This window comes from Salvia hispanica, chromosome 1 (genome assembly GCF_023119035.1).
Source record: "Salvia hispanica cultivar TCC Black 2014 chromosome 1, UniMelb_Shisp_WGS_1.0, whole genome shotgun sequence".
Lineage (NCBI taxonomy): Eukaryota > Viridiplantae > Streptophyta > Magnoliopsida > Lamiales > Lamiaceae > Salvia > Salvia hispanica.
Window position 1 is genome coordinate 969,594 of NC_062965.1, and position 21,049 is coordinate 990,642.

Consider the following 21,049-nt stretch of genomic DNA (forward strand, 5'->3'; position numbering starts at 1 on the left):
TGTATGGAATCACACTTGTGTGGCAAACTATGATGTGACTGCTTAGTTTTATTGTATTTAAAACGCGGTAAATTAAATATATATACTCAAATTCAAATGCGTTGTTTTACGTGAAGTATCATTATTATCATGCAAAATATCCAAGTAGGATTTTGATGTAAGATCTCCAATATGCATGTTGTACATGTTCATATATTATCATTCAATGATAGTGATTTTTGGCTACCTACTTACATTTAATTTATTTATTGTAATTCACCAACCTATATTTAATTTATTTATAATACTAAGAGTTAGTCATTAATTGCAATACAAGTTATGTAATTGCAGCGCGAAGTGACATAGTTGTATAACGTGCAAGACTTCATAGATAGTAATGTCCTACATCTGTTTCATGTGGCATATTTATAAGTATTTTTCATATTTCACGTGTTCTAGACAATCAACTTGGAGCTATTGAAAATTAGAGTATGTGAATGACAGTGTGATATAATTAGCTAGTAAACTTGTTCGGACGTTGTCAGTTTTCGGAAGACATTGTATTAGAAATGAGCCACTCACCCCTTAAAATGCCTTATAAGGGGGAGGGTGATCCACACTGTTATAGGTGAGCTAGGATCGTTACCAAGTCGACGTGAGACAAGATATTAAGAATTTTAACACACCCCTCACGTGTGGGCCGGAATGACATATCGGACTTCCATCACGTGAGTAGGCAAGAGAAGAGATAAATAGATAAATCCATCATTGACTTGGGTCCGCTCTAATACCATATTAGAAGTGGGCCACTCACCCCTTAAAAGACCTTTTAAGGGGTGAGTGACCCATTTCTAATACATACCGTCTGTAAAATTTACGTTAAATATTACGGACGACGTTATCATCGGTTACTAAACATGATTATAGATGATTCTTTGTGAGATTACCAAGAGATTATTGCGTCGGTAAAACCTGCTTTTTTAGGTGTATAGACGGACATGGAGCAAATGAGTAATGCAGTTCCAACACATGGGTGCTGAAAACGTCAGTTGTCTCAGAATGACTTCAAATTTATAGTAGGTTTGTAAATTGGGGTCATTGGTATGCCATGATTTCGGCCACTAGACATCGTTTAAAAGGAAAAATTGTAACTATTGTTTTTCTAGATTTAATTTGATTTTACGTATTTTCAATTTTGTTCCTTTTTAAGCCATATGGTGTTTGGACCAGTTATAAATAATGAATTTCTTTATTTTATAATCAGTTCGCTATTCGAGATACATAAAATTTTCAAGAAACTAAGAATATTTCATTTCTCCATCAGTTTCATAGTATATAACATTTAAAAATTTTGTATTTTTGAGTGATTTGTTGTGAAAAAGTGATAAGCTAAACCTCCTATCGGGCTGATCGACGTCCGTAGATCGGCGATCGATAAATACCTGTCGCGGGCAAGTGCCCATCGAGCACGGCGGTTTTCTCACTTGGAGAACATAATGAACGATAATATTGATATTCTATTGATTGATTTCTCAAATGATTACAATAGCTCCTATTTATAATGCTAATAACTAACTTAATCAACAAGAAAACAAAGATAATATATCTAACTAATAATGCTCGTATCAAAAAGCTCTAACATTACAAAAACATACTGAAATTTATTCTTTTGAAATTCAAAATATATAATTATAACAAAAATAAATTCTGCTTCCACCCCAGCCTCAGACACACTAAACATCTTAATATGCTCACACATCCCCTTTTATTAATATTAGTAAAAACAAAAGACGCACACCACACATATACACACTAAACACCATAACATGTAGGCACAAGTATTAGGGCATTTTTCTTATGCGCAACTAGTCTACCTATTGCATTTGTATCCAAGTCTTGTGCATGAGTTCCTTTAGGCAATTCCCAATCAAAATTATACACCAAATTTGCAACCATAAGCTCAATTGTTATATATCCCAACGACATGCCAGCGCATATTCTTCGGCCTGAACCAAATGGAATGAGCCCAAAGTCTTGGCCTTTCGAGTCAATATCACTATTCAAAAATCTCTCAGGAATGAACTCATTTGGACTTTCCCAGTACTCTGGATCTCTCCCTACTGCATATGCGTTAACATAAACCATTGTTTTCGGCCCGATTTCATAGCCATCTAGAATGCTTGCATCCCTTGTTTCTCTTGGTAAAAGCAAGGGGGCCGGTGGATATAACCTCAAACTCTCATTTATCACTGCTTTTAGATATGGAAGTTTGGGAAGATCATCTTCGTCTACTTTGCCCTTTTGTCCTACTAAACTTCTGATTTCGTGTTGCAATTTCTCCATTACTTTGGGGGCTTTCATTAGAGCTGTCATTGTCCAAATAGTTGCACATGGAGATGCTCCTGAAGCTAGGATCATATCCTAGAAAAAAAAAACAAGCTGAAATATATGGAGGTAAAAATGGTGTGATTTAGATAAAAGATTCTGTAATTTACGATTTGTATATAGGGTTTTGAGATTATGGGGTAAGCACTATATAATTTGTTATGTTTCTACTAGCTATGTGATTAATAGGAATAAATAAATCAAGAATTTTGCCGATCCTGTAACTAGTAACTTTTTTTTTGAATTATAAATAGTCAACTTTTTCTTTAAATCATGAAATAATTTATAGAATCAGACAAGCCTTATAGTTATTATAAACCAATAGCTATGTTAGAAAAGTTTTCTATTTATCAACGGTTATTGGGTGGAAATAATGCAACGTTTATTTAAGGATAATGAAGTTAGCATAGTTCTAATATTTTCCTCAAATTTTTAAAGTGGTCTAAAATATCACAAACTTTATATTCTGCACAAACTATTACTCTCATAATTCATGAATCATGCCATTAATTATAAGAGAATGTATACGACTTTAGGTTATCCTATTATAAGTGTGGTCTGTTCGAAAATGGAAAGTGTCTTACCCCGAAAAAGTGAAATGACCGAATCAAATATGTCGCTTACAATGGGACAGTGGCAGTATAAAATATTTTTAAATAAAGCTTACCATTAGAAGGGCTTTGATGATTTCCCAAGTGATACCACTTGAAGAAGACTCATCATTTTTGAGCTTGATCAACACATCAAGCATATCTTCCACCTCTTCCATCTTCTTCTTCACCCTCCTCGATTCAAGGTGCTCGTCGATGAGCTCTTGATAGAACTCATCCATGCCCTTACACATCACATCCGCTCTCTTCACTCTTCCGCTTATCTTATCCACCAAACCAAACGCGGGAAGGTAATCAGAGACAAAGAAAGAGGTCACAAGCACATCATATTCCTCAAGAATCCGAAGGAATCTCTTCATCTCCGAGCCACCCTCCTCGTACCTCTTCCCAAACACAATCCCACATATCATATGGATGTTGGCTGCCATGGCCACCTCGCTCAAATTCAATTCTTGTCCGAGAGGGGAATAGGTTGAGATGTTCGTGATCATGTGAGCGATCTCTTGCTCTCGTATGGGGCGATAAGATTGCACCCTTTTGTTGCTTAACAGATGAATTCGTGTCATCTTTTTCATCTCCTTAAAATCATCGTTGTACGGTGTGAAGCCCACATCGGAGCTGTTGTAGGATAGTTTTTGCTGCCCTAATAAATTAGGTCTACTGCAAAATGCCAAATCTTGAATTTTAAGTACTTGTTTGGCTAATTTGGCTGAGGAAATTACTAGGAGAGGGATAGAGCCTAGTTTCATGTGCATGATGGGGCCATATTTCTTGGAGAGGTGGTAAAGGTAGATGTGTGGGTCCACCACTGTACCGAGCTGGTGGAGGTTTCCGATCAACGGCAGTTGTGGCGGGCCAGGTGGTAGAGTGGTTAGTGCCCGAGGTTGTTTGATTTTGTGGAGGAGGTAGAAAATTATCAAGATTATTGGGAGAGTTAATGATAATAGAAGTATCATTTTGGTGAATAGGTATGTTAGTGGCATATAATTTCGGTCCTATATATATAGTGCTTTATGTTTTACCTAATACAATAATGTATTATATGAGTTAGTCATTAATTGCACTTCAAGTTATATAATTACAGTGTGCATTGACATATATGTATTACGTGAAAGACTTGATGGATAGTAATTTGTTACATGTGTTTCATGTGATATTTTTTAATGATTCTTCTAGGTTTCTAAAGCAAGCATTTAATAAGAATGATCAAATTGTAGGGATAACAAGAAATCTTAGTTTTTTAAAATCGAAATACATCACCAGTAACCAAAATCGATCCCAAAACAATGAAACTCGCTAGCTATTTATAATTAGTTAGTAAATTCTTAGAACTCAAAAGTGAATACAATGAAAATTATAAAACTAAAAATACATCTAGAAAAATAATAAAAGTATTTTTTTTGCCCTCTAAACAATGTCAACAATATGCTATAACCAAGACTTTGATTCCTTGGTTCGTTTTTCAAGCACCATACGGATTTTAGGTCATTCTAGTATAGATAAGGGTTTCAGCATTTTTGGTGTCAGAACAGAAAAATTGTGAGAAGATCAATTTTGCAATTTTACTAAATTATAAGTACGCTATTTCCTTTTGAAATTCAGAACATGAAAGTGGGGTATGGAAGTAGTATAATTAGTGTAAATAATGTCATGATACTTTGTACTCTTTGTTCATGTTTGATGATGAAATGTAGAATTGTAATTTATCACACTTTATGGTACTCTAAATAATTACTATAAACTCAAAAGTTAACCAATGATCACAATAAACTAGTACCATGTAATGCATGAATCATCAATTTCACTTTGCATCTCCTCTCTTCTTGTAGAAGACATTAGTAATGTGAAACTAAATTTCCTCAAATTAAATTCTCCTTCCGCCCCGGCCACACAAACACACACTAAACATCATAATATGCTCACACATCCCCTTTTATTAATATTAGTGAAAATAAAAGATGCACACACGCACATTCACACTAAACACCATAACATTTAGGCACAAGTATTAGGGCATTTTTCTTATGCACAACTACTCCACTGGTTGGATTTGTATCCAAGTCTTGTGCATGAATTCCTTTAGGCAATTCCCAATCAAAACTATACACCAAATTTGCAACCATAAGCTCAGTTGTCAAATATCCCATCGACATGCCAGGGCATATTCTTCGCCCGAACCAAATGGAATGAGCCCAAAATCTTGGCCTTTCGAGTCAATATTACTATTCAAGAATCTCTCAGGAACAAACTCATCTGGATTTTCCCAGTACTCGGGATCTCTCCCTACTGCATATGCGTTAACATAAACCATTGTTTTCGGCCGATTTGTAGCCATCAAGAATGCTTGCATCCATTGTTTCTCTTGGTAGAAGCAAGGGGCCCGGTGGGTATAACCTCAAACTCTCATTTATCACGGCTTTTAGATATGGAAGTTTGGGAAGATCATCTTCGTCTACTTTGCCCTTTTGTCCTACCAAACTTCGGATTTCGTTTTGCAATTTCTCCATTAGCTTTGGGTGCTTTCATTAGAGCTGTCATTGTCCATATTTATTTAATGATTTAGTCATTTACAACTATTACATAATGTTTTGAAGTTATGGTGTAGGCCCTATTAGTTTCTAGCAATGGGACATGATTTTAAGTTCAGAGTTCGTAACACATTTTCATAATAATTTCTTTTAAAATCATGTAATTTTAGGCTCTCATATTTGAAGTAGCCTATTAAAATATAAATAAAAACATTTTTTTTTAAATTGACGTGCCTAAATTTAATACTATAGTGGGACAAACAAAATTATTAAAATGAACAACTATATACCCCATCCCATTAAAATAAGCTGAATTTTCTTTTTCGCCTGTCCTAATAATAATCCATATCCAATTACAAAATCTTTTTCTTATTCTCACTTACTTTATTATTTATGGGTCCCACCATACACTGCATTATTTCAATTACTTTTTCTTTAGTTATGCATCAAACTCGTCTATCCCCAAATAGCTTATTTCTATTTTACGGAGTGAGTACTGTAATACCACTTTGTAAATTGCACTTAAACAAACTTACCATTAGAAGAGCTTTGATGTTATTCCAAGTGAGACCATTAGAAGAAGACTCATCTTCTTTAAGCTTGATCAACACACCAAGCATATCTTCCTCCTCCTTCATCTCTTTCTTCCTCCTCGATTCGAGATGTTTGTCGATGAGCTCTTGATAGAACTCATCCATTCCCTTACACATCGCATCCGCTCTCTTCACTCTTCCGCTTATCACATCCAACAAACCAAACGCGGGAAAATAATCAGATACAAAGAAGGAGCTCGTGAGCACTCCAAATCCCCTCGTAATTTGAAGGAACCTTTCCGTTTCCGCCCCTTCCTCCTCGTACCTCTTCCCAAACACAATCCCGCACACCATGCGGACGCTAGTGGCCATGGTTGCCTCGCTAAGATTTATTTCTTGTGTGAGAGGGGAGGAGGTTGAATCCGAGATCCTCATGATCATACGAGCAATCTCTTGTTCGCGAATGGGGCGATACAATTGGACTTTTTTGGTGCTTAAGAGATGAATGCGTGTGATCTTCTTCATCTCCCGCCATTCTTTGTTGTAGGGTGTGAAGCCGATGTCGGAGCCGTTGTAGGAGAGTTTTTGCATCCCTAATAATTTTGGTCTGCTGCAAAAGGCTAAATCTTGGATTTTCATTACTTGTTTAGCTAATTCGGGTGAGGAAACTACTATGGCAGGAATGGAGCCAAGTTTCATGTGGATGATGGGGCCGTGTTTTTTGGAGAGGTTGTGGAGGTAGATGTGTGGGTCCGTGGCCTTGGCGAGCTGGTGGAGGTTTCCGATTAACGGGAGAGGCCGTGGGCCGGGTGGTAGAGTGGTTTTTGCCTTAGGTTTGGGTTTGTGGAGGAGATAGAAAATCAAGAGTATTGGGAGGGTTATGGATAAGAGTAGTATCATTGTGATGGATGATTTGATGTGTTGGATTGAATGGTGAAGATTGGTGTTTGATCCTATATTTGTAATGATTTATTTTCAAATGCCAATATACCATGTGTAAAACAATTTATTCAAATATTATATGTACAATATAGTTTAGGGCATCCATATCATAGGTCGGTTACACTATTCAGTATTCACATACTTTTGGGTACTACTTCCTCCATTTCATAGTAATAGAAATATTTCTTTTCGGCACAGAGATTAAGAACAATTGTGTTAGATGAGTTAAGTAAAGGAAGAATAAAATGGAAAATGAAAAAAGGTTGAGAGATGAAGAGAGAAAAAAGTAAAAGAGAGTAAAGTAGATGTGCACAAATGTGTTGACTTTTAATAAAAAAAAAATGATTCTATTATTATGAAAAATATTAAAATGACAAAATGACTCTATTACTTTGGAACGGAGGGAATACTATTTACATGTTTTAATAGTAAGAAGTTGAACATTTATATTGTCCATGTATTTTTCCGACAACTAATGGACTAATTCCCGTCCCGAAGGTCAGGGCACTGTTACTATGTTTAATTTTGTGGCCTACAAATAATACAAAATCACATGGCACGAAATGTGCTACTTGAAAATTTAATAGAGTAAATGTTAATATATCCTTCCAGCTGGCTTTTGGTATTATTCTAACCTAATGTTAAGTTAGGAGTATATAACCTAATATTAGTCCTAACCTAACATTAGGTTAGGAGTATATATCCTTCCAGCTGGCTTAATATTCCCTTTGTCCCACAAAAGATGTCATACTTGTAGGACGATACCGGATTTTAGGAGGTTTTGCTTTGTGTGTTAAATGGAGAGAGAAAATTTAATTTTTATATTCATTTCAGATAGAACTTTTTTCCAAAATGAGAAATGTGACATCTTTTGTGGGACAAACTAAAAAGGAAAGTGTGACATCTTTTGTGGGACGGAGGGAGTATATCACAAGTAGTATTCCCTCCGTCCCAAAGAAGATTGACACACTTGAGAGATGATATCAGATTTTAGGAGATGTTGTAATTTTGTGTGTTAAGTGGTGAGAAAAAATATAATTTTATAATTGATATGAGAGGAAATTTTTTCGAAAAGAGGAAATGTGACATCTTTTGTTGGACAAACTAAAAAGGAAAGTGTGACATCCACTATGGGACGGAGGTAGTAATACTTTAATCAGACTTTAAGAAGTCAAATAACATGAACATGAATGCATGATCATTTTATTCTTTCTCTTATTTTATTAGAAAAAAAATTCCTTGACCATTAATTAAATCAGGAGATTACATAAATTTCTAATTGAATTAATCGGGTCGGGAACTGTTTATTTCGCCTACATCTTTAATTTATTCTGTCCATGACTTTAATTTGTGAGGCAGCCCAACGAGTAATTAATTCGATCTGGGCCAAAGCTAATTAATTTACATATTTAACATGAATTATTGAAGTCCACTAATTCTCTTGGCCCAAGTACTAAATCTTCACATACTACCATGACCATTAAGCCTAGCCCATCATCTCCCAATTAAATTAGTCTTAAGGTCCACCTACAAATTTAAATCCTTTGACCCAACAAAGGCCCAGAAAAGATATCTCTTTTTTGTATTTCCAAATTCTATAAGTCGAAGCATGTTCATTTATTTTTGTATTAAAAGTAGTGGCCTTGAAATGTATACAGGTTCTAAATCGAGATGTGGACTTCATAAATAAATTAAAATGAAATTACAAAAATAAAAAAATATCCAAAAATAATAAAATAAAGATTTCGCCCTTCTATACGTATCTCAAGCCCAATGTGACTTTCAAGTCATTCCAAGACTGGACGATAAATGCATTTTCGATGTCGATCGGTGGAATTACAACACACACTATGCATCTTTATATACATGCTCACACAAGCCCTTTAATTAACTAGTAAAACAGAAGATGCATATACAAATTAGGGCACAAGTATTAAATACACACATATACACACACTAAACCCCATATCTCTTAGGCACAAGTATTAGGGCATTTTTCTTATGCACTGCAAGTCCACTAGTTGGATTTGTATCCAAATCTTGAGCATGAATTCCTCTTGGCAATTCCCAATCAAAACTATACACCAAATTTGCCACCATAAGCTCAGTTGCCAAAAATCCCATCGACACCCCCGAGCACATTCTCCTGCCCGACCCAAACGGAACGAGCCCAAAATCCTGCCCTTTCGAGTCGATTTCACTATTCAAGAATCTCTCAGGAACAAACTCATCTGGATTTTCCCAGTACTGTGGATCTCTCCCTATAGCATATACATTGACAAAAACCCTCGTTTTCGGCTTGATTTTGTAGCCATCAAGAAGGCATGCTTCCATTGTCTCTCTTGGCACAAGCAAAGGGCCCGGTGGATATAACCTCATGCTCTCATTTACTATGGCTTTTAGATATGGGAGTTTGGGAAGATCGTCTTCGTCTACTTTGCCCTTTTCTCCTACCAAACTTCGGATTTCGTTTTGCAATTTCTTCATAGCTTTGGGTGCTTTCATTAGGGCTGTCATTGTCCAGATTGTTACCGCTGGAGTTGTTTCTGTTGCAGCGACAATCATATTCTGCAAAAAGATAGAATATGTATTTAATCAATTACAATTATTAGGCCCTATTTGTTTCTAGCTATGTGACTAAATGGGACATGGTTTTAAGTTCAGAATTCGTAACACATTTTCATTATAATTCCTTTTAAAATCATGTACTCTAATAACTCGTAGATTCTAATCAACTGAATTATTTACACTATAGTAGCTAGGTGGAATTAACTCAACGATTATCTTAATATATAAACTATTACTCCATCCTACCTAACTAAGTAGGTGAAAATTACTCAACGTTTACGATCAAATTTCTCTTTTATCACTACTTGCTAAACAAATCACTATCTTTTTCTTTCTACTTTAATTCACTAAACAATTTCATCTTAAATCCTATAAAATTCATGAAATTGAAGGGAGTACTTCATCTGTCCCATTATAACTGGTGCATGATTTTTAGGCTCACATATTTTAAGTAGCATATTAAAATATATATAAAAACATTTTCTTAAAAAATTTATGTGCCTTAATCTAATATCATGGTTTTAGTGGGACAAACAATCTTATTTAAACGAGCAAATATATAAAGTTGGTGCATGATTTTTAGGCTCACATATTTGAAGTAGCCTATAAAAATATAAATAAAATTTAAAAAAAAAAAAAAAAATTTACGTGCCTAAATCTAATATCATGGTTATAGTGGGACAAACAAACTTATTAAAATGAGCAACTACATAGTTTATACGTCACATAAAAATAGGCTGAATTTTCATTTTCCATCCGTCCTATAAAATGGTTTAGATTCATTTATGAGAACTTTTTTCCATCTCATTAGTACTTTATTATTTATAAGCCCCACCATCCACTATATTACTAATTACTTTTCTCCACTACATTACTAATTACTTTTTCTTCTTTTATCTTTACTTACCAATTATGGATTAAAGCCTATCATATCCTCAAATAGCCTATTTCTATTGGACCCTCAAATAACCTATTTCTATGGGACTGAGGGAGTTTAGTAATGCCACTCTGTAAACTACATTTAAAACAAACTTACCATTAGAAGCCCTTTGATGTTATTCCAAGTGAGACCACTAGAAGAAGACTCGTCTTCTTTAAGCTTGATCAACACATCAAGCATATCTTCGACATCCTTCATCTCCTTCTTCCTCCTCGATTCGAGATGCTCGTTGATGAGCTCTTGATAGAACTCATCCATGCCCTTACACATCGCATCCGCTCTCTTCACTCTTCCGCTTATCACATCAACCAAACCAAACGCGGGAAAGTAATCAGACACAAAGAATGAGCTCGTGAGCACGCTAAACCCCCTCGTTATCTGAAGGAACCGCTTCGTCTCCGCCCCTCCCTCCTCGTAGCTCTTCCCAAACACAATCCTGCACACCATGCGGACGCTAGCAGCCATGGTCACCTCACTAAGATTTATCTCTTGTCTGAGAGGGGAGGAGGTGGAAGCAGAGACCCTCGTGATCATACGAGCGATCTCTTGCTCGCGAATGGGGCGATACGATTGGACCTTTTTGGTGCTTAAGAGATGAATGTGTGTGATCTTCTTCATCTCACGCCATTCTTCGTTGTAGGGAGTGAAGACGATGTCCGAGCTGTTGTAGGAGAGTTTTTGCTGGCCTAGCAATTTTGGTCGGCTACAAAAGGCTAAATCTTGGATTTTCATTACTTGCTTGGCTAATTCGGCTGAGGAAACTACTATGGTAGGAATGGAGCCTAGTTTCATGTGGAGGATGGGGCCATATTTTTTGGAGAGGTGGTGGAGGTAGATGTGTGGGTCCGGGGCCGTGGCGAGCTGGTGGAGGTTTCCGATTAACGGGAGAGGCGGTGGGCCGGGTGGTAGAGTGGTTTTTGCCCGAGGTTTTGTTTTATGGAGGAGATAGAAAATCAATAGTATTGGGAGGGTTATGGATAATAGTAGTATCATTGTGTTGAGTGAGGGTTTGATGGATGATTGGGATGTTGTGATTTGAATTGTGAAGATTGGTGTTTGATCCTATATTTATAATGATTTTAATATACCATGTGTAAAACAATTTATTCTAATATTAAATGTACAATCTAGTTTAGGGCATCCATGTCACTGGTTGGTTACACTATTCATACTATTTACATCCTTTAATAGTTATGAGTGAACATTTATATTATCCATGTATTTTTTTTTACTATCAACAATTCTTTAGTATTTCCTCCGTCCCATTTAAGATGACCATATTTTTTAGTGATACAGGATTTTAGAAAGTGTTGTAGGTGGAATAAAGTGGAGAGAAAAAAAAGTAGTTGAATATTTTAACGAAGAGAGATGCGAAATGAGTTTATTTCCAAAATTAGAAAATTGTCATCTTGACTGAGACAAATAATAAAGGAAATGTGGTCATCTTGAATAAGACAGAGGGAGTATGAAAAAGTTGAGCACATGCTGTTACGATATAAATCACATCCCACATTGCAAACAATGTATATGGATTGCTCTAACTATTAGTATGAGGCCTTTCGAGAAGTGTCCAGAGCAAAATCGTGAGGGTTTTGTCCTAAGAGAACAATATCAGACTGATGTGGTGTTTGTGTGCTCCGCCAAACCCGAACACATACATTATTCACGTGCTTCTGGGCACCGATATCAGACTAATTTGGAATTCGGGTGTCCTACCAAATCCCAACACAAACATTATTCACGTGCTTTTGAGCACAACTCGAACCGTACTAAGTACTAAGACGTTCAGTTGAGCACTAAAAATTAAAATAATATCACGTGGCGGGCTCTGAGACGAGTACTGTGCTCTTACACGCCACAACACGGGCCTAATCCCCATCCCAAAGGCCAGGTCACTGTTACTTTGGCATGCCATGTGCTACATGAAAAATTAAATGAGATAATATAATATATCCTTCCAGCTGGCTCTGTGTATAAATTTGATTTGTCCTAAAGCAATTTAAATGGAGTATATGATTGACTAAGAATATCACGATTCCCACGCTTAATACATCCAATTTTATTTGCAGTTTTGTCAACAGGAATTTCAATATTTTCCGAACCTAGCTAATAGTTTAATACTCTCATAAAATAATATCAAGCCGAACATAGATGTGACCTCTTTTCTTTCAAAGAATATGGACAAAATCACTTTTTATATCGTAGAAAAACAATTGGACAAATTTAAACTCCCATAAGATTGCAATATCAAATATTCTTTTATACTTTAAACGACAATTAATAGTAGTCTCAGTATCACCAAGTAATATTTCCAAAAATAACATTTGATTAGTGATTTATTAATTTGAGGCCAAGCAAAGGCTTTGTATCCACTGTCTTCCGCACGGATCCCCGAAGGTTGATTCCCAGTCGAAACTATAGACTAGATTTGTGACACAAACTAAAAAGAAAATGCGATATCTATTATGCGTAGGGGGTAGTACTGTTGTTTACTATTGCTTTTAGATATGAAAATTAGGGCAAATCATCTTCGTCTACTTTGCCTTGTTTGCGTATCAAACTTCTGATTTCATTTTGCAATTTGTTCATAGTGTTGGTACCAATGAAAAGGCGCTATTCACGTGATTTTGAGAGCCACGAACTTATGTGCTTACAATTTCACCTTCTTATCTAATTTCCCTATTTCTTCTTTTGTAAATACATAGCTTATAGTATATTGATTATATAAAAATACTGAAATTTCAATTGAAACAACGAGAGCTAAGTAATTGAAATAAACTAAAAATTTCATAATTGAAATGTGGAAAACTATATGATAAAACATAAAACAGAAAACTAAATTATATAGGAGAATAGGTGTTTTTTTAAATAAAAATAAAAATAATAAATATAAATAAAAAATATTATTTTTTGAATCATTAAGAATTAAAACAATATCACGTGGGCCTTAATTAGCCAACAAAAAATTAACAGGTTTTAACATTTATTTTCACCAAATTAAATATACCATGACCAGCAAATTCGTACTAATTGCAGCTTCGCATTAATAATAAATATATTAAATATATAGCATTATTTTTTAAACCATAACTCACATGATCGAATAAAATTGACTACTATAAGAAACGGGTCGACTTGCACATGCTAGATCTGGGTCCAATTGGACCTAAAGACAAAATTTTGATACAAATTACATATGCCCGAATCCATTGGGATTCGTTGGATCCAAATTTTGATGAATAAAAATTTGTATCTTAAACCTATAACTTAATAATGGTTAAACCTATAAAATTTGTATCTTAAACGTATAACTTAAATTTGAAAAATACAAAGGAGTGAAACAAAAAATAATTTCTGGGATGTGCAATAAACAAAAAATATAAATAACAAGATTAATTTGATGAGGTAGACCAATATGATCTATCGTTCTGAACCGGAATAACATTACTCGAAACTAAACAACATAACTTTTAGGCACGACACGAAGCATGTTTTTCTTCTTCATGGCGAGTCCAGGCAAAGGTTCCGTATCCACGTCTTCCTCACGGATCCCTGGAGGCAATTCCCAGTCGAAACTATAGACTAGATTCGCAACCGCTAGCTCCACATTCAGAAGTCCCATGCCCATTCCAGGGCACATTCTTCGCCCCGATCCGAACGGAAGAAACTCCAAATCTCTCACTTTGCCATCAATACCACTATTCAAGAACCTCTCAGGCACAAACTCATCAGGATTCTCCCAAGAGTTAGGATCTCTTGCAATTGTAAATGCATTTACAAAAACAGTTGTTTTTGGTTGAATTTGGAATCCATCTAGATTGCATCTCTCTATTGTTTCTCTTGGAATAAGAAGTGGACCAGGAGGGTGCAATCTCATGCTTTCATTTAATACTGCTTTTAGATATGGGAGTTTGGGCAATTCGTCTTCATCTACTTTGCCCTTTTTTCCTATCAAACTTCTTATTTCATTTTGCAATTTTTTCATAGTGTTGGGTGATTTCATTAGAGCTGTCATCGTCCAAACAATTGCGGCTGAACTTGTTTCTGCCCCTCCTACAAATATATCCTACCAGGACATAAAACAAAATTAAGTTTACACTATTTAAATATTGGTTTCCAATATAAGGTTAAGTTTTGAATTTAATGTAGAAAGTTGATGTAATAAAATGAATAACATTAACTAGCAAAAATTTGTGCAAATGACAGCTTGCACATAAACAAATAAACAGCATCTACATATAACAAGATTTTATTTTAAAACCATAGATAACATTGCTACTACTGTAAGAAACGTGTCCACTTGCACATGCCAGGGCCAGGTCAAACGGGATCCGAATTTAAGTATTTTATAGTCTTAATTCAATTTGGATTCAAAGGCATCCTAGATGACATTGTATTGAGCCACCTATATTATTCGACAAGTAAAGCATGAATCAATTTCGCCTGAATAATTATATACAACCAAAGAAGTACTTCCTCTATCCCTTAAATTTTGTCACATTTTTTATTTTATTCAGTCCCACAAAATTTGTTATATTTCACTTTTCACTATTTTTGGTAGTGGATTTCATATTCCACTAACTCATTCCAACTCACATTTTATTATAAAACTAATATATAAAAATAGAACTCACTATCTACTAACTTTCCAACTCACTTTCCATTACATTTGTTAAAATCCATGCCCGATCAAAGTCTGACAAAATTTAAGGATAGAGGAGAGTACATGATTTTTAAGATCAGATTTTATGTTTGTGGAAATATCCGAAAATACAACAAAAGTTCAATGCACTCCTATCAATACTACTCCCTCCGTTTGTTCGTGAAATGTTAACCAGTTTTACCATTTCGGTCTGTCCGCGAAATGTTATCCACTTTGCTTTTTTACCTTTTTGGTAAATGAACCCCACTTTCGACTAACTTATTAGTCTTATTACACTCACATTCTACTGCAAAAATAATATATAAATATGAGACCTACATTCTACTAATTTTTCCACTTACTTTTCTTCACATTTCTTAAAACTCGTGTCAAGTCAAACTTGGACAACATTCCGTGGACGGAGGGAGTATTATATTCTATAAATGCACATATTTAAAAAACATAAACTAAACAAAAAAATAACAAAGAGATCATACCAGTAGCATAGCTTTGATGTGATCCCATCCAAAATCAACAGAATTCATCTTTTGCTCCAATTTGAGATCAATCAACAAATCAAGAATGTCACCTCCTTCCTCCGCCGTCTCCTCCCTTCTCCGGCCAAGATGCTCATCGATCAGCTCCTGATAAAACGTATCCATATCCCGGCACGTCCTCTCTAGCCTCGTCAGCATCGCGGTGAGCCGATCCACCCATCCAAAGGCCGGAAAGTAATTCGAAACATATAGCGCCGCAGCCACGGCCTGCACATCTTCTAGAAGCTCGTAGAACCTTCCAGAACATTCCTTCCCAAACGCAACTCTGCATATCAAATTGCATCCAAAACTCACAACCATTTCATTCAAGTTCACGGCCTCCCGAGCGTGGGAGAAGCTCCAAATCTTCGAGATCATTTTGGAGATCTCGTCTTCCCGGATGGGGCGGTAGGATTGGATGCGCTTCGGGCTTAGGAGGTGAATGGATGTGATCTTTCTCATCTCCTTCCAGTAGTCGTTGTATGGAGAGAAGATGATGTCGGAGTTGTTGTAGGAGAGTTTTTGCTGGCCTAAGGATTTTGGTCTGCCGCAGAAGGATGAATCTTGATTTTTGAGGACTTCTTTGGCTAGTTTTGGGGAGGAGACTACTAGGAGAGGGGTGGGGCCAAGTTTCATGTGAAGGATGGGACCATATGTTTGGGAGAGTTTGTGAAGGTAGAGGTGGAGGTTGGTTGCGGCCGCGAGGTGGTGGAGGTTTCCGATCAGCGGGAGTGGCCGCGGCCCGGGTGGGAGGGGGGATTTTTGTGGTTTTAGGGTTTTGTGGAGGAGGTATGAGATGAGGATTATTGGGAGTAATAGGAGCATCATTTTGAATGAATTGTGGTGTGATGAATGTGGAAGAATTAGGTTGTGATAGATAGTTAGAAAGTTTAGGTGTATGGAGAGAATGAGATTGTGGATGGGGGCTCTATTTAGTGCAGATAGTGATCGATTCCCAGTGACGAAAACTAGCCTATCAATTCTCAGGCCTTGTCAACATCCCGGTTCCATGACATAAAATTAATTTTTCAAAGATTATCAATTTATTTAGAGCGATCATCAGAAACTTGCAAATATATATCTTTCTCAGCGAAAGTAAAGGTACAAACATTCAAAATAAAGTTGTACTACATACTATTTCGCAACTTATTCGATAAAACACATAAGCTCTTCAACTCGACAGATCTGAAACGATCTTACAATTTCAATTTATTTTTATTAATAACCATATCACACTACAAATTCTTTTAAGTAAACTTGTACCCCGGTTTCTCAACTAGAATAAAATTACTCGAAACTAAACAGCATAACTTTTAGGCACGATACAAAGCGCGGTTTTCTTCTTAACGGCGAGTCCAGGCAAAGGCACCATATCCACATCATCCTCACGGATCCCGGGAGGCAATTCCCAGTCGAAACTATAGACTAGATTTGCAACCGCGAGCTCCACATTCAGAAGTCCCATGCCCATTCCAGGGCACATTCTTCGCCCCGATCCAAACGGAATAAACTCAAAATCTTTCCCTTTGCTATCAATACCACTATTCAAGAACCTCTCAGGCACAAACTCATTGGGATTGACCCAATAATCCGGATCTCTTGCAATTGTAAATGCATTCACAAAAACAGTTGTTTTTGGTTGGATTTGAAATCCATCAAGATTGCATTTTTCTATAGTTTCTCTTGGTACAAGCAGTGGACCAGAAGAGTACAATCTCATGCTTTCATTTACTACTGCTTTTAGATATGGGAGTTTGGGCAAATCATCTTCATCTACTTTGCCTTTTTTTCCTATCAAACTTCTGATTTCATTTTGTAACTTGTTCATAATGCTGGGTGATTTCACTAGAGCTGCCATCGTCCAAATAATTGTGGCTGAACCTGTTTCTGCTCCGGCTACAAATATATCCTACAAGGAGATAAAACAAAACTAAGTTGATGTAATAACATTACCTTGATGTAATAAAATGAATATAACATTAACTAGCAGATTTGTACTAGTGACAGCTTGCACATAAACAAATAAACAATATAGATATAACAAGATATTATTTTTAAACCTAACTAACATGAGTAGTATAATTAAATTACTGTTATAATATAAGAATGGGTCCACTTGCACATGCTACGGCCAGGTCAAATGGGACTTACAAATAAGAATTTTGATCTGAATTCAAATATTTTATAGTCCAAGGGATTCGTTGGATCAAAGGGCTTGCCAAAATGACATTTTACTGAGCCATCCAAGTTAGTCGACAAGTCAAGGATGAATCAATTTCGCCAGAGTAATAATAATAAAATAAATCCAAAGTTTATGAATTTTAAGACCAGAATTTATGTTAGAAATCCAAAAATTATATTGGACAAAAGTAAGTTTATGATTTTTAAGGCCAGAATTTATGTTGGAAAAATCTAAAAATTGGACAAAAATTTGTATCACTCCTTTCAATTAACTAAAGAGACATATAGGAATATAATCAAATGGAAACTCTAAATATTATACAAACTCCAAACTATAATCTGGACCGTTAAAAAATATCAACCGATGATAAAATAGTAACAACGAAAAATGTTCAACAGTGATACTGTGTTGACATTTTTTATTGCTACTATTTTATCATCTATTAATATTTTCTAACGATCCAGATCATATTTTGGAGTTTGTACAATATTTAGAGTTTGCATTTTATCAGTTCATATTCTATAATGCCCATATTTTAAAAAAAGATAAACACAACCAAAATTGAGCAATAAGATCATACCAGCAACATAGCTTTGACGTGATCCCATCCAAAATCAACAGAATTTATCTTTTGCTCCAATTTGAGATCAATCAACAAATCAAGAATGTCACCTCCTTCCTCCGCCGTCTCCTCCCTTCTCCGGCCAAGATGCTCATCGATCAGCTCCTGATAAAACGCATCCATATCCCGGCACGTCTCCTCGAGCTTCGTCAGCATCCCGGTGAGCCGGTCAACCCATCCGAAGGCCGGAAAGTAATCCGAAACATAGAATGCAGCCGCCACGGCCTGCACATCTTCTAGAAGCTCGTAGAACCTTCCAGAACATTCCTTCCCGAAGGCAACTCTGCATATCAAATTGCAGCCGAAACTCACAAGCGTCTCGCTCAAGTTCACGGCCTCCCGGTCGTGGGAGAAGCTCCGGATCTTCGAGATCATTTTAGAGATCTCGTCTTCCCGGATGGGGCGGTAGGATTGGACGCGCTTCGGGCTTAGGAGGTGAATGGATGTGATTTTTCTCATCTCTTTCCAGTAGTCGTTGTATGGAGAGAAGATGATGTCGGAGTTGTTGTAGGAGAGTTTTTGTTGGCCTAACGATTTTGGTCTGCTGCAAAAGGATGAATCTTGATTTTTGAGGACTTGTTCGGCTAGTTTAGGGGAGGAGACTACTAGGAGAGGGGTGCGGCCGAGTTTCATGTGGATGATGGGGCCGTATTTTTGGGAGAGTTTGTGGAGGTAGAAGTGGAGGTTCGTGGCGGTGGCGAGTTGGTGGAGGTTTCCGATCAACGGGAGTGGTGGTGGGCCCGGTGGGAGAGGGGATTTTGGTGGTTTTAGGGTTTTGTGGAGGAGGTAAGAGATGAGGATTATTGGGAGGGTTATTGAGAGTAATAGGAGTATCATTGTGTGATGAATGTGGAAGAATTAGGTTGTGATTGATAGTTTAAAAGTGTAGGGTATGGAGAGAATGAGATTGTGGATGGGTACTCTATTTATTTAGTTTTAGTAGGAGTATTAGGATACATAGTTGTGTGGACAAGTGGATCATGATTGTCAACGATAAATTAAAAAAATAATGTCACCTTAAAATGGAAGTGTGTGCAAAATAGAAAAGAATTAGATTCGAGAAACAATACTCATGAACATTGAAAAGGAAATGATGTGCCAAGATCTCGCGACACCTCTCAGAACAAATTAGCCTCGTGTGTAGCTTCGTGTTCGAGACGAGGATCACATCAGGAAATCAACACGAGAAATGGAAGTGAACTTTTAACTCCAAAGGATTTCAAGGTGATGTAGTCGATTTGGTCAGTAAATTTCACATCTATTATCTAACACATACATTTAAGCACGAATATAACGCTAACATAAAAATTATTTATGCAGTTTGATTCTATGTATCTATGTCTAAGGAGATACCAATGAATAAATTTCACTATATATATATGAACATATAATAAAGTATACATAAGGTACCAAATAGTACTAATCATGAATATACATGGGGACTAAAGTACATCAGATTCCATATATATGACATTTCAACCCCCAATCCAATTTTAATTTGATGTATGGTCAACTTCTTTTTGTTGACACAAGTGTGGCTTGACTATACACTCAATCAAACATGTGGCACGCCAATTGGCTTTTTTATATTACTGTCATTTGTCTTCAAATCAATTAAATTATACGATTGATAAAAAAATATACCACGATATCCACGCATAATAAAACAAATCAAATATATGTAATTTTATCGACCAAAATTTGAATAGTTTGCTATATAAAAGGTTTAATAATCATATAAAATATGTAACTTTGTTTTGTAAGATCATCGAGCCCGACTTATGATGTGACCTCTTTATTTTTCAACTAATAGAAACAAATTTTAAAGTACAGTTGTCCACAAGAATACCATGGATATTAATTAGATTAAATCTAATGTTTGGTGAGATGAAATAAGTCCAAATATATTGTACTTTGTAAATCCAATCATTACATTATTCACGAAGTTTCGCATTTCCAAATTTCTTATTGCTTCCGTCTCTTAATATGTGTCCCAATTTGACCGGAACAGGTTTTAAGAAATGAAAAGAAAATTGGTTGAAAAATGTAATTAGTGGGATGAGACCTAGTTTTATATAATTCGTATTATAATAAAATGTACTAAGTAAAATGAGTTAATTAAATATGAGGTTCATTGCCAAAGATAGTAAATATGAAGTAAGATTTTAATGAGTCATGGACTAAAATGAAAAACTGGAACATATAATGGGGGACAGTGAGAGTATCTTTCAATGCTTTCACATTTACAATTTACGTTAAATCAATTTACAAATAAATTAAAAATACTAAAATTGCATTAAAACAATGAAAATTATGTAACTGAAATAAACAAAAAAAAAAAAGATTTAAATAATTCATAATTGAGCTACACGAAAATTTACATAATTAAACCCTAAAAAGAAAATAAATCAAATTGGAGAATGGGAATTCATGGATGAAAAATAAGTACAAAGAATAACAAATAGGAGTAGAATTTGATTTTTATTAATAAAATTATACCCTCCGTCCGCTATTAGGAGTCCCGATTTATCATTTTAGTTTATCCGCCCTTAGTAGACTCGGTTCACTTTTACTATAAATA

The 21,049-nt window shown here is 35.8% G+C and overlaps 4 protein-coding genes and 1 pseudogene across 4 annotated transcripts; all 5 read right to left on the bottom strand.

Moving 5' to 3' along the window:
* Positions 1-1,727: 1,727 nt before the first annotated feature.
* Positions 1,728-3,931, bottom strand: LOC125220251 (6,7,8-trihydroxycoumarin synthase-like). Its single transcript, XM_048122411.1, has 2 exons — positions 3,032-3,931; positions 1,728-2,400 (listed from the first exon to the last, which is right to left on the bottom strand). Exons 1-2 carry the CDS (start codon positions 3,929-3,931, stop codon positions 1,792-1,794), a joined length of 1,509 nt encoding a protein of 502 aa, XP_047978368.1. The 3' UTR covers positions 1,728-1,791.
* A 950-nt stretch (positions 3,932-4,881) lies between these two features.
* Positions 4,882-6,957, bottom strand: LOC125202360 (annotated as a pseudogene).
* A 1,732-nt stretch (positions 6,958-8,689) lies between these two features.
* LOC125202491 (6,7,8-trihydroxycoumarin synthase-like) lies at positions 8,690-11,498 on the bottom strand. The gene is made up of 2 exons (XM_048100889.1): positions 10,583-11,498; positions 8,690-9,546 (listed from the first exon to the last, which is right to left on the bottom strand). Exons 1-2 carry the CDS (start codon positions 11,477-11,479, stop codon positions 8,935-8,937), a joined length of 1,509 nt encoding a protein of 502 aa, XP_047956846.1. The 5' UTR covers positions 11,480-11,498; the 3' UTR covers positions 8,690-8,934.
* A 2,350-nt stretch (positions 11,499-13,848) lies between these two features.
* On the bottom strand, positions 13,849-16,501 carry LOC125202772 (6,7,8-trihydroxycoumarin synthase-like). Its single transcript, XM_048101236.1, has 2 exons — positions 15,626-16,501; positions 13,849-14,552 (listed from the first exon to the last, which is right to left on the bottom strand). Exons 1-2 carry the CDS (start codon positions 16,490-16,492, stop codon positions 13,941-13,943), a joined length of 1,479 nt encoding a protein of 492 aa, XP_047957193.1. The 5' UTR covers positions 16,493-16,501; the 3' UTR covers positions 13,849-13,940.
* Positions 16,502-16,774: 273 nt separating this feature from the next.
* LOC125219523 (6,7,8-trihydroxycoumarin synthase-like) lies at positions 16,775-19,341 on the bottom strand. Its single transcript, XM_048121527.1, has 2 exons — positions 18,427-19,341; positions 16,775-17,573 (listed from the first exon to the last, which is right to left on the bottom strand). Exons 1-2 carry the CDS (start codon positions 19,303-19,305, stop codon positions 16,962-16,964), a joined length of 1,491 nt encoding a protein of 496 aa, XP_047977484.1. The 5' UTR covers positions 19,306-19,341; the 3' UTR covers positions 16,775-16,961.
* Between the last annotated feature and the right edge of the window lie 1,708 nt (positions 19,342-21,049).